The sequence below is a fragment of the Paramisgurnus dabryanus genome, chromosome 12, assembly GCF_030506205.2.
Source record: "Paramisgurnus dabryanus chromosome 12, PD_genome_1.1, whole genome shotgun sequence".
Classification (NCBI taxonomy): Eukaryota; Metazoa; Chordata; class Actinopteri; order Cypriniformes; family Cobitidae; genus Paramisgurnus; species Paramisgurnus dabryanus.
In genome coordinates, this window is record NC_133348.1 from 12,745,172 (window position 1) to 12,758,597 (window position 13,426).

Here is a 13,426-nt window from a genome sequence, read left to right on the forward strand (position 1 = left end):
TCTTGCCTCATTGTTTCACCCCCAAGCCAGCAGGCCACCACTGATATCAGAGTATGCTGGCGGTTTGCTTTCACACAAACTGGGTGAGATGTTTACTTTATATTTTTAATAGTTTGTGACAAGCACACCACCACGAGCCGCACCGCGGTGGTGCAGTGGTTATAACAACTGTCACAGCCCTAGCGTCAATGACGTTTATCCTTATTCCTTATCTCATGTGGCATGACGGGCCAAATTAAAGGTCACTAGTTTGGGGGACCTCTGCTTAAAAATGTTTACCCCAAAAAGTGCAACATTTCAATGTGTTTACCCATTAAGGTACAAAAATGAACCGCACCCCAGTGACAGAAAAGGTACAGTTTTGTACCAGTTTTGAGCTGGATGATATTGACCAAAATTCCTATCTACTATATATAATAATTTTAAGATGAATGGTGATGATATGCATATTTATATGCAGTGGCCGGTGACTTCTCTTCCGAGGGGCTAAATACATGTAATGACAAGCTTTGCATCATGCAAAGTTGACACCTTATAAAAACAAGTTGAAATTGTTTAACTTAATTTGAATCCCCTCACCTAATCTCATGTGCAATCAGAGTTTATTGTTAACTTAGTGTCTTGTGAGTATTTTGTGAATGTGAGGATATCTGTTGTCATAAACCCTTTCAGTGCATGTGCAGCAGGCATGTATTTTGACATGGCGCATGATGCACATAGTTTCACATGACGCTCTGAACACATATGTTGAATTTGCCGATCATCACTGTATATATCACTGTAATGATCGACTGAGAAGTTTAGTGGTAGACCAGTGCATAAGCAGCACAACAGGTTCGAACCCAGTGAACACACATACTGATACAAAAATGTAACAATGTACCTTTTTGGATTAAATTGTCTGTAATTTCTGTTATTGTCTATAAAAATGTAATTTCCCTGATTCACGGACAATTGTATATATTATTTTGACTTTAAAAGGTGCATGAATTAAACATTTAAAATATATGTGATTTATAAATTTTGTGCTCCCTTCCATACGATGGAATTCAATGGGTACGTCAACTGTGTGCTTATCATCATTTATCAAATATCTTCTTCAATTATCAAAATACTTCCATTATATTTGTTTTACTACTATGGAAGTCAATGGTAACAATCAGCTGTGTGCTTACCATCATTTATCAAAATATCTTCTTTTGTGTTCATAAGAAAAAAGAAATTCATACCGAAAAATCATGACAGAATATTCATTTTTGGGTGAATTATCCCTTTAAGCTCTCCATAAGTCTTTAAAGCTTTTGTCAGTTTGAGGTTAATGCATTATATATGAACAATTATATTTTGAAAATTATACTAAGACCTTATATTCTAAATTAAAGGCTTATCTAAAGCAATGTGGACACAATTGTCTATACTGTAGCCTGCATTATTTGTTTTTGTCCACCTGACAGTCAAATCCTTTTTGTTGAATGAATAAACAAATGAAGAAACACTTCCCAGTAATATTTCACAACATCCAACCTGTCTGTACAGTTACAATAGCTCAATTCATTTTTAAGTACATGATAAAGCCTAAATCTACTGCAAGCAGTTTGTATATTTTGTGTAATGCTTGTTAAAAACAAAAAATGTCATCAATGAGATCAGATCAAAACGAAAAAAGTCAAATAGTGAAGACACAGATATCAGAGGAGTTAGGTTCAAATATTCGCAGTGTTACAATAAGATAAAGCGTTTTTCTAAACCATGGATAGAAAAGTCCATATATGATAGGATTTATGGTAGAATTTATATAACCCAACCAGACAAAAGCTTCAAAGAGTGCAAACGGAGTGGAAAAATGAATGTAGGGATCCATCAAAGAATTGATAAAAAATGGCAGCCAGCAAATAATAAAAGCTCCCACGACCACACCGAGAGTTTTGGCTGCTTTACGTTCAGATCGGCGTGAGCTCTTAAACCTGCTCTCGTGTTCCTGCTGGTGTGATTCACCGATTTTTCTTACATGCTTTTTAGCCACTACAAAAATCCTTGCATACAATCCGATCATGACAGAACAGGGCAAGAAAAAAGTAAACAGTGTGTCTAAAACGGACCACAATGCATTGAAATAAATACTACAACCTCCTATACAGTATACAGATGCAAGAAATTCATCCAGTCCTTCCACATTAGCTTTTGAATACAGTACACCGTAAGAATACAATGCAGCCATGCTCCAGCTTAACAGCACCATGACCCATGCAACAGGTACGGTCACTCGTCTGTGGTAGTGCAGTGGATGACACACAGCTTGATATCGGTCTATAGCAATAAAAATGAGATGAAAAATAGACACAGATGTGAGAAACAGGTCAAAACTGGAGTGAAGCAGACAGACGGCATCTCCGTAGTACCAGCAGCCGTTCACAGAGCGAACGACACTCAACGGCATCACCATCACTCCCAGCAGCAGATCCGCCAGAGCCAGAGACATCACCAGTATGTTGGTGGGTGTTTGGAGCTGTTTGAAGTGAGCGATGGAGATGATAACCACCGAATTTCCTAAAATGGTGACAGCCATTGCTGACAGCAGTATGAGATAAAACACTGTCTGTGTGATTACACTGTGTGTGCCTTTAACACAAGAGTTATTCACTGAAGGATAACAAAACTTTGAGGAGTCATATTCTTGTAGTGATAAATCCATAATGCCTGTTGTTTAGTATTTCTCACGTGTTATAAAACAAGAATCTATGAAATGTAACACCAGTGTTGACGATGAGTGAATGAACAGGCTCTTAAATACTTTTCATTGTCTTTTCTGACCCTCCCCACATGGCAAAGCAGCAAATAACAGTCAAGCCCTCATTAAAAATGAAAAGCATACAGACTGAAATTGCATTATTGTTTAATTTTTCTTAATAATTTTTTAGCTTGACGCTTTAAATGAAAACATCAAATGTGCCAAAGACCTTTGCATATTTTAAGGTATAGTTCACCACAAATTGAAAATGACCCTACTGGAAGGACCAGCCTAAGATGGTTGGCTGGTTTTAGCTAGTCTCCCAACCTTGTGTAGTAGGCTGGTTTTAGAGGGGTTTTGCCCACTGGTCAAACTGGTCTTAGCTGGAAAGCCAACTGACCCACCAGCTAAAACCAGCTGACCCTCCAGCTTAAACAGGCTGGAAGAGCAGCTTGACCAACTTTGCCAGGCTGGAGGACCAGCTTAAAGCAGCTATTTCCATTTTAGGCCAGCTAAGACCAAGCCAAGCTTCCAGCCTAATCCAGCTAGTTTAAGCTGTTGGGCCAAGACCAACTAAAAGTTTCCAAAACCGTCTCCGTTCCCTTCCTTCAGGAAACGAGGGTTACATACATAACCGAGAAGTTACTAATAATAAACCCATATTATACACAAATTCACAGATTACAGGTGAATGTAGTCTAGGAGATGCATTGCATTTTTTGCAATTGTCCTCCCTCCCTACTCCCCCAGAAGCACGCACTCCCACTCGATCCAAGCCCAGGCATGCTTTTGTCATTAGGATGCTATTGTTTTGAAGAAAACAGGAAGTAAAGCACTCTCTTAACACTGGAACGCATCGTAATGTTAGGTCTGTTTTTGCGTTTGGTAACGTTCTCCTCAGAGCTTGTGATGTCACCGCTGAAGCAGTTTTATATGGAGCAGCCCGAGCGGTGTCACAGCCGCTGCTGCTGCCATATTCCCCAGGAGCCAGGGGCGGATCTACCGGGGTGGCACGGGGTGGCAGTTGCCACCCTAAATAAAAGCATTGCCACCCCATATGCCACCCCAGCGCGGGTATCCTAATATATATAATTTATACCCGAGTAGGCTCTTTTAACCAGAAAGGCAATGTAGTTTTTCTCTGCGTGTGTTTGGGGGTGGGAGACACATATCTGACGATGATTGGTGTTTGTGTCTTAGACGGGGTGGGACAACCACATAGCTGATGGTGATTGGCTTAATTTCCATCGTTAGCCAACCAGAGGCAGCAGAGTTCATACACAAGCATGCAGTCAGTCCGAGCAGAAAGTCTTTTACAGTGTAAAAAAGTCCGCGCAGATTTGCCAACTTGGTGACTTTGTCGCTAGATTAAGAAACGTTTTAGACCCCTTTAGCGACTTTATTAAAAAAGCGACTAAGACAAATCTAGCGATCTTTTCTGGCGTGGTTGGAGACGTTTGGAAACTGCGGTGAAAGGATGCATCGCCCCATCCAAGGCACTCACATGCAGCCCGGTTCTCGCGCTGCAGTCCATCCCTTTCGAGTCGCACAAACCCGCAACAACAGAGCGATGACAAGTACAACGATCTCAAAACAAAGGTAGCGGACGCAAGCACAAAGTATAAAAAGCACAAACGTTACTTTTCCATCGTTGAGGTTAAAGGCAAGAATGTTTATGAACGTGCAACTTATGCCCATGAAGAAAGAGTCTCTTCACGTCTGTAGCGAGGAATTCTGATCTAATAAACCACCTCACATCATCACATGCTGCCAAAACAAATTCTCTTTAGTGTCTTAAAGTGATTAAGTTGAGCATCACATCAGCAAATCAGAGTACTAAATACGGTCATATTTATAGATAAATGTTGCATCAGGATAAAAATACAAAAATTAAACTGATGTTAAATATTGCACGAGGTAGTTGCTTGGTAGTTAAAACAACTGAACTGCAGGTTTGTGTAAGCAGTAAATATATTTTAAGCAGTTCTTTCTAGAGTTAGCCCGTCATGTAAGGGATAATGTAGAGGAAGCCGGTAGTTATTGGGAAATAAGCCCCGACAGTGTGATCAGGACCCGACGCGAAGCGGAGGGTCTTGTATCACACTGAAGGGGCTTATTTCCCAATAACTACCGGCTGCCTCTACATTATCCCGCTTATTACACGGCTACTTGCCACATAAGAAAAAAAACGGACATGAATATGAATTTGAAACATTTTATTGGCATATTTGTTTTAAATTAACCTTTTTATCCTTCCGCGAAACTTTGCACAGATGCATAAAATGATCGTAATACCTTATTAAGATCCTCTGCTTCATACTTGTCTCCATTTTTTCTCTTTTAGCCAGTCTTTAAAAAGTTTTAATGCCCATTCTGTATTTTTTTGTGTGTTGGCTTCGTAGCTGTCATGCTCTATTTTGTCAACTTCAGTCTCAGTAAGCTGCCTGTGTCTTGTCGTGGTTGTCGAGTGTTTGTCACAAGATGGCGCCAAACAGACAGTAATCTTTATTGATCTTTATTGGCGCTGAGCGATTTTACTCGTGAAAGTAGTCCGGCTATGCGTTATTATTTTGGAGCGGTTATTATTTGAAAAGAACGAACCTGCAAATGTCTCAACTGACCAATCAGAATCAAGCATTCCAGAGAGCCGTGTAATAAGTCTTGTTAGCTACTGCAGCAATCAAAATATTCCATACGTGCATATGAAATCGCTCGTTATGATATAGTCTGATGTTTTTATTTGTCTTCGTTAAGGAGACAAAACTATTCAGTGTTGTGTATGTTTAGAAAGCTTGAAAGACAACTTAATGCGGCATTTTCCAGGATATTATGAAAAGAAAGGCTGATATCCATTCTTTTTACCAAAAATAATAGAAAAGTCAAAAACTATGGGAGTGGAAGGTACAAATAAAACAGAAAAATATGTTGTGGAAGGGAGAGGAGTAGATGAAGTCATGAAGGAAAGAAACATATGGATGGCAAAGAGCTAAAAAGAAGTGAAAAGACAGAAATCCATCATGAAGTGAGTGAAAGGATTAAAGAAGAGGGTTATGAGAGAAAGAGATGTTTGCCTTTCAAATATGTTTTACATGAATATAAACTAGGCAATGCTATTTTATTTATATAACTGTCTTTATACCATTATGTTCAACCAGTCAGTGTTTTTAGATATTGATAAGCTGTATGTATTAACTTAGTATTAAGATACAGGGTGCTACAGAGATGCTTAAGGTAGCTGCTTGGGTACTTACTTATAGGAACATTTGTTGTTGCGTTTATTAATGTTATAAAAATTTGAGGTCCAGTGTTCACCGAAAATAGTATATACAGTATATAATTTCTTGAATCCACGACAACCATGCAAGGACGCTTACTTCATTGCCACCCCTTGTAGTTCTCATGCCACCCCCTTGCCACCCCATAAATAATTTTCTAGATCCGCCCCTGCCAGGAGCTTCTGAAATTGTTTCAGTGGGACCGCGCTCTTGCTCTTGAATGTATTCAGGCAAGTCAGTATTGACTGTATTGCATAGCCGAGATGAATCGTGCTAAAAGCCAACGGGACGGGCCACTCACATAGTTTAACATTAAATAACATCATATTTGTCCCAAATCATTAACAATTAACATTGGCTGCTAACGTATATTTTGCATTTTGAAGTATACGTTATCTGACTAAGCTTGCGCTATTTAACGTGCACATCCGATTTACAATGCCTCCGAGTTGTCCTTGACGCGACTCGACGCGGCGCTGAGCTGCGCGTCTGATGTGTGACCCCCTTAAGGGCACGACTGGAGTACCCGCGGTGAGTGGAGTGGAGGTGATCGTCGGTGTGTGCGTTTTGGAAACATCGACAGCAGTGTTGTGTAATGTAACACTCACCTGAGTCCGCTGAGAGACGGAGAATGGGTTATGAGCCCGTTTGAAGCTCTGCAACTCCTATGGAGAGCTAGAAACGGAGGATGTGTTATGAGCCTGTGTGCATTTCCAGAACTCCCGTGAAGAGCCGGAGGATAAGGAAGGCTTATGAGCCCGGTCGCTGTGCAAACTCTTTGACCATCTCGCTGAACAGGCTGGCCTGGGAAACCGGAGCATTCAGGAGTTTATTGGCGTCCTTCATGTCAGCCAGGCACAGCCAGAGATGGCGCTCCTGGACCACCAAGGTGGACATAACACGACCAACAACCCGGCGGTGACTTTGGTCGCACAAAGTGCCAGGTCGGTAGCCGCACAGAGTTTGGTGAATGCCGGCGAATCGTGACCTCCCTCATGGGGATCCCTCAGAGCCTTGGCCTGGTGGACCTGCTGCAATGCCAAGGCATGCAAGGCTGAAGCTGCCTCCCCACAAGCCCGGTAAGCTGCTCTGGTCAGACCAGAAGACAGCTTACAGGCCCGTGAGAGGAAAGTAGGCTGGTCCCGCCAGGAGAAACAGTTGCATCGCGACCGGCCACTCCACTGACAGGATACCAGTATACCCCCTGGCAGCCACAACATCGAGAGAGGTCAGGGGTGAACGCTGATACAGCCGCTTTGACCTCGTCAGTTCTTCATGCACCTCGGCAACGAAAGGCATGGGGGGTGAGGATTGAGAAGCCTGAACACCCCTGAAATACCAGTCATTGAGGGGAGACAGTTCGGGTGGGGGAGGTTGAGTCCACTCCAAGCTGACCTCCACCGCCGAGCATGGCTGCCATCTCAGGGTTGAACGTTGGCTCTGCAACCCTACCCAATGGAGGGCCCCCCTCCGATGTTATGGTGGACATTGTCTCTGGTGGAGGCCTGGAAGAGGTTGAGGACACCGTAGAACACAGGCTGCTTGTCTCCATTTGAACCTCAGCTGGCAATGGACCAGGGTGCTGAGGGTCGCTGGACGAACCAACCGACTGGTTCAGCACCGTTATACGGAGATCATCCTTGGCAAGCTTCGCAACTGCACCCTTAGCAGTGCTTGGCTTGGAAGGAGGGTGTAGTTCATAGATAAACAACACCCGTCTCCGCAGATCCACCATAGTCATGCCCTCGCAGTTGGGGCACGAGCTATAACGAAACACTTTCTCTGCGTGCTGGCGCCCCAGACAAAAAAGACAGCGATCATGGCCATCCTGGGGAGCAATGAAGACACCGCATCTAGGAACAGAGCACGGACGGAATGCCATCTTGTCTTGTCAATCAAGAGAAAACGCTTCCCTGCCAATGACGAGATTTTCCGTCTTTCCGCAATACCGCTATTATCCACCAGGTGGCGCCCTTCCGCAACTTTTTAAACCCGGAAGTATTGCCCTATGGCAAGCGGCTGCATGTCCGTGTCTGTTTTAAAGATCGCTCTGAATGGGATCTCTATGAAAAGTCCGTCACAAAAATGGAATTATCTCTGCTTTTTGCTCAAAATGTGGTGTTTTTGCAGAAACCCTACCCATATTCAAAAGCTGATTACAAAAGAACTACTGAAGGTATGATGAAACGTTTTTTTTTTTTGTTTGAAAGCAGAGGGTCTGTTCTTTCATTTGGTATATTGTGTGTTTATATATTTAAAGAAGAACATTTTCTGGAAGGCATTAAACTTTGGTGAAAATCATGAAAAACGCTGGCGCTGGCTGGCAACTATTTTTAAAAACGCTGGCGGTACACAAAAGGCAATTCCCGCACACTATCTGCTTGCTGAAAAAGTTTTTAATAATCGTTGCGTTGCAACGTTTCGATCTTACGATCTTCCTCAGGCAATGAAAAACGCTGGCGGTGAAAGAGTTAAACTGAAAAGTAACTCGCATTACTTTTTTAAAAAGGTAACTCAAATATTAATGTGTACATTTAAAAAGTAATGGGTTACATTACTCGTTACTTTAGAAAAGTAACATTATTATGTAATGCACGTACTTGTAATGCGTTACCCCCAACCCTGTGGATTAGTTAGTTCTTGGAAAATCAAGAAATAAAAAAAAAAAAACACAAAGACACTTGAATTGCATAATAAAATTAATATTAGCCCTATCAGTTTAACTCTTTATTTTAGTGTGATTTTACCTAATTAAATGAATGAAGTATTATCAAAATATGAACACAATTAATTGTGCCCACTGACCTGTATTAATGTATTTTCCGAACAATTCGGCTTTCCTGATTTTCCCAAGTGGTTAATGTCCTCAGGGCAAAATTATGTTAAAGGAATATTCCATTTTCTTAAAAGAAAAATCCAGATAATTTACTCACCACAATGTCATCCAAAATGTTGATGTCTTTCTTTGTTCAGTCGAGATGAAATTATGTTTTTTGAGGAAAACATTGCAGGATTTTTCTCATTTTAATGGACTTTAATAGACACAAACAATTAACACTTAATTCAACACTTAACATTTTTTTTCAACGGAGTTTCAAAGGACTAAAAACGATCCCAAACGAGGCAAAAGGGTCTTATCTAGCAAAACGATTGTCATTTTTGACAAGAAAAATAACAAATATACACTTTTAAAGCACAACTTTTCGTTTAGGTCCGGTCCAGCGCGACCTAACGTAAATGCGTAGTGACGTAGGGAGGTCACGTGTTACAAATATAAAACTCACGTTTGCTGACTATTTTAAACAATAAACTGACACAAAGACATTATTTAGTATCAGTTGACATACAACAACGTAGGAACGGTCCTCTTTCACCACATTTGTAAACACTGGGGCGGAGTTTCGCGGTCGTCCTCTGTGACCTCTTGACGTGATGACGTATTGCGTCGGGTCACGCTTGCGCATGACGACCGGATTTAAACGAGAAGTTGTGCTTTAAAAGTGGATATTTGTTATTTTTATTGTCAAAAATAAAAATCGTTTGGCTAGATAAGACCCTTATGCCTCGTTTGGGATCGTTTAGAGTCCTTTGAAACTCCGTTGAAAAAAAATGTTAAGTGTTGAGTTAAGTGTTAAGTGGTGGTGTCCATTAAAGTCCATTAAAATGAGAAAAATCCTGCAATGTTTTCCTCAAAAAACATTATTTCTTCTCGACTGATCAAAGAAAGACATCAACATTTTGGATGACATGGTGGTGAGTAAATTATCTGGATTTTTCTTTTAAGAAAATGGAATATTCCTTTAACCCTAGGACAACATTTCAATCAATCAATTAAATTTCAGAAATAAGTTTACAGTTTGTTTCAAGTTTAAGCTTATAAACAGGATTATCTGCTTCTACCATTGCTTTTTACTTATTATTTCTCTCTGATTTTAGGGTTCAGTTATGGTAAGGGGGGGTTTAGGTTGTATTTACAAAAATGTTGTCTCTCACTTGGCAAAATTAGGGCGAGCAGGCCAAATTGTTATCTGGGACTTCGTGAGCTTCATGGAGAATGTACTGTACACCGCAATTTTATGAAAAATATAGCTTGAATGTGTGATTGTAGTTTCATATGGGTCTTGTTACCCAGACTTGTGATATACATCACTTGCTGGACTGACAATGCTTTTTATCTTTAAGCTGTTTTGTGAATGGTTTAAATAATCACTTTAGACCAAAGATCACAAAATACAATCTGAATCTGTAAGAGCACAACATTTTCGTTAATTTGTAGAAACTAAATCTAGAAAAAATACACTGTTTGCTGTGTTCGTTGTGTGTGGAAACATGTGACCCCGTCTGTAAAATATACGCAGGTTAAAGTCTCATAATCTAATGATGAGATGAGGAGCATCAAAGTTTGATTTCACAGTAATTTCAATCTTTAACATGATTTTACGCAGTCAACATTAAAGATATCAAGATTATATTTTCACAGAATGTACATTACATTACATCAAAATAGTAAATCACAAAAATGGGTTTTCACAGACTGGGTCAGATCATTTATGTAAATGCATTGCAGGATTACAATTTTACAGTTTTTGTGAACATGTAATTTTTACATTTTGTTTTATAAAAAAAATATAAAGGAATAAGGAAACAACTGTAAGATAATCTGTTCAATTTGTTTAAAAGCCAAAGTGCTGTACAATGAAATCATATTAAAATTAAATGAAATTAAACATTGAAGACACAGATATCAGAGGAGTTAGGTTCAAATATTCGCAGTGTTACAATAAGATAAAGCGTTTTTCTAAACCATGGATAGAAAAGTCCATATATGATAGGATTTAGAGTTGAATTCAAGTAACCAAGCCAGAGAAATATTTCAAAGAGAGCAGGTGGAGTGGAAAAGTTAATGTAGGGATCAATAAAAAAATTAACAAAAAATGGCAGCCAGCAAATAATAAAAGCTCCCACAACCACACCGAGAGTTTTTGCTGCTTTACTTTCAGATCGTCGTGAGCTCTTAAACCTGCTCTCATGTTCCTGCTGGTGTGATTCACTGATTTCTTTTAAATGCTTTTGTGCAACAATAAAAATCCTCACATACAGTCCGATCATGACAGAACAGGGCAAGAAAAAAGTTATTAATGTGTCTAAAGCTGTCCACAAAACATTGAAATAAAGAGTACATCCTCCTATACAGTATACAGATGCAAGAAATATATCCAGTCCTTCCACATTAGCTTTTGAATACAGTAGACCGTAAGAATAAAAAGCAATTACGCTCCAGCTTAAAAGCACCATGACCCATGCAACAGGTACGGTCACTCGTCTATGGTAGTGAAGTGGATGACACACAGCTTGATATCGGTCTATAGCAATACAAACGAGATGAAGAATAGACACAGATGTGAGAAACAGGTCAAAACAGGAGTGAAGCAGACAGACAGCATCTCCGTAGTACCAGCAGCCGTTCACAGAGCGAATGACACTCAACGGCATCACCATCACTCCCAGCTGCAGATCCGCCAGAGCCAGAGACATCACCAGTATGTTGGTGGGTGTTTGGAGCTGTTTGAAGTGAGCGATGGAGATGATGACCACTGAATTTCCTAAAATAGTGACAACCATCGCTGACACCAGTATGAGATACAACACTGTCTGTCTGACTACACTGTCTGTGCCTTTAACACAAGAGTTATTCACTGAAGGATAACAAAACTGTGAGGAGTCATATACTTGTAGTGATAAATCCATCCAGCTTGTTGTATTGTCTTTTTTCGGCTGTTATAACAAGAATCTATGAAATGTAACACCAGTTTTAACGGTGAGTGAGTGAACAGGCTCTTAAATACTTTTCATTGTCTTCTCTGACCCTCCCCACATGGCAAAGCAGCAAATAACAGTCAAGCCCTCATTAAAAATTAAAAACATGCAGACTGAAATTGCATCATTGTTTAGTTTATTGTAGTGCTGGGCAAAGATTAATCGCGATTAATCACATACAAAATAAAAGTGATTTTTTGCATAATATATGTGCGTGTACTGTGTCTAATTATTGTGTATATTTAACCACACACACATTCATATATTCATTTCAGAATTGTTTTACTTATATATATATATATATATATATATATATTTTTTTTTTAAATTTATTTTTAATATAGAATATATAAAAATATAAATAAATATATATAAACATGTAAATGTTTCTTAAATACATACATGAATGTGTGTGTATTTATTTATACATAATAATTACACACAGCACATACTCATATATTATGCCAAAAATCACTTTTATTTTGTATGCGATTAATCGCGATTAATCTTTGCCCAGCACTAGTTTATTTTAATAATTCTTTATCTTGACGCTTTAGGTGAAAACATCAAATTCGCCAAACATCTTTGCATATTTTAATGGACAGTTCACCCCAAAATGAAAATTACTCTACAGAAAAGACCAGCCTAAGCTGGTTTTAGCTGGTCTCCCAGTCTGGTGTGGTAAGCTGGTTTTAGAGTGGTTTTGGCCACTGGTCAGCTTGACCAGGCTGGAAGACCAGCTTAAGGACCAGATTTACTAACAGCTTGCGCCAGGGCAAAATTTTGGCATTAAATAGCGACTGTCGGGATTTACTAAAGACGTGCAGTGGATTAGCCCTGAAAAGGTGTGGTTTAGTTATTTTTGCGACTGAGCTTATTGCATATGCATTTTCAGGAGTTTTCCCTTTCAGACACAAAATTTATGGGAGAAGATTATTTAAATGATTCACACAACGATTTACTAAGGTTTTCAAATGTGATATGACTAGTGTTTGTGTCACAGGTAGGGGTGGACCCAGATGTAAATAAGGTCACGCCCCTTTCTCCACCTCGAGGAGATTCCCAAAGCCACCCCAATGACCAGACACACAAGGTAAGCATAATTTAAAATGTACTTTATTTAATTTACTTAAAAAAAAGATAAATAGGGAAGGGAAAACGGGGAACTTAAAATAATGGCCACTCTAGGCTCTCCTCCTTCACCACCAACTGGATCTCCACACAGTCCATTCTCTTGGCGTGCATTACTCGTTCTCCTTTCTCTCCACAGGTGGCCGCTGGGACACAAAAACACTGTTAACTTGGACTTTGAGTATTTCTCACCGGCTCTGCTGTTTACAGCTCTCTGGATAGGTATCACTTTACTCAGTCTGTTCTCCTAATGTTCACTCTCGTTCTCCTTTCTCTCCACAGGTGGCCGCTAGGACACAAAAGCACTGTTACTTGGACTTTGAGTATTTCTCACCGGCTCTGCTGTTTACAGCTCTCTGGGTAGGTATCACTTTACTCAGTCTGTTCTCCTAATGTTCACTCTCGTTCTCCTTTCTCTCCACAGGTGGCCACTGGGACACAAAAGCACTGTTACTTGAACTTTGAGTATTTCTCA

General features: G+C 39.9%; 2 protein-coding genes across 2 annotated transcripts; both read right to left on the reverse strand.

Annotated features, from left to right (window-relative positions):
• Window positions 1-1,666: 1,666 nt before the first annotated feature.
• LOC135737927 (trace amine-associated receptor 13c-like) lies at window positions 1,667-2,692 on the reverse strand. Its single transcript, XM_065255779.1, has one exon. The coding sequence runs from the start codon at window positions 2,690-2,692 to the stop codon at window positions 1,667-1,669; it is 1,026 nt and encodes a 341-aa protein (XP_065111851.1).
• An 8,033-nt stretch (window positions 2,693-10,725) lies between these two features.
• LOC135737926 (trace amine-associated receptor 13c-like) lies at window positions 10,726-11,751 on the reverse strand. The gene has a single exon (XM_065255778.1). The coding sequence runs from the start codon at window positions 11,749-11,751 to the stop codon at window positions 10,726-10,728; it is 1,026 nt and encodes a 341-aa protein (XP_065111850.1).
• Window positions 11,752-13,426: the final 1,675 nt, after the last annotated feature.

Excerpts from the sequence above, each read along its gene's own strand:
- LOC135737927 (XM_065255779.1), bottom strand. The coding sequence starts at position 2,692 with ATGGATTTATCACTACAAGAATATGACTCCTCAAAGTTTTGTTATCCT.
- LOC135737926 (XM_065255778.1), bottom strand. The coding sequence starts at position 11,751 with ATGGATTTATCACTACAAGTATATGACTCCTCACAGTTTTGTTATCCT.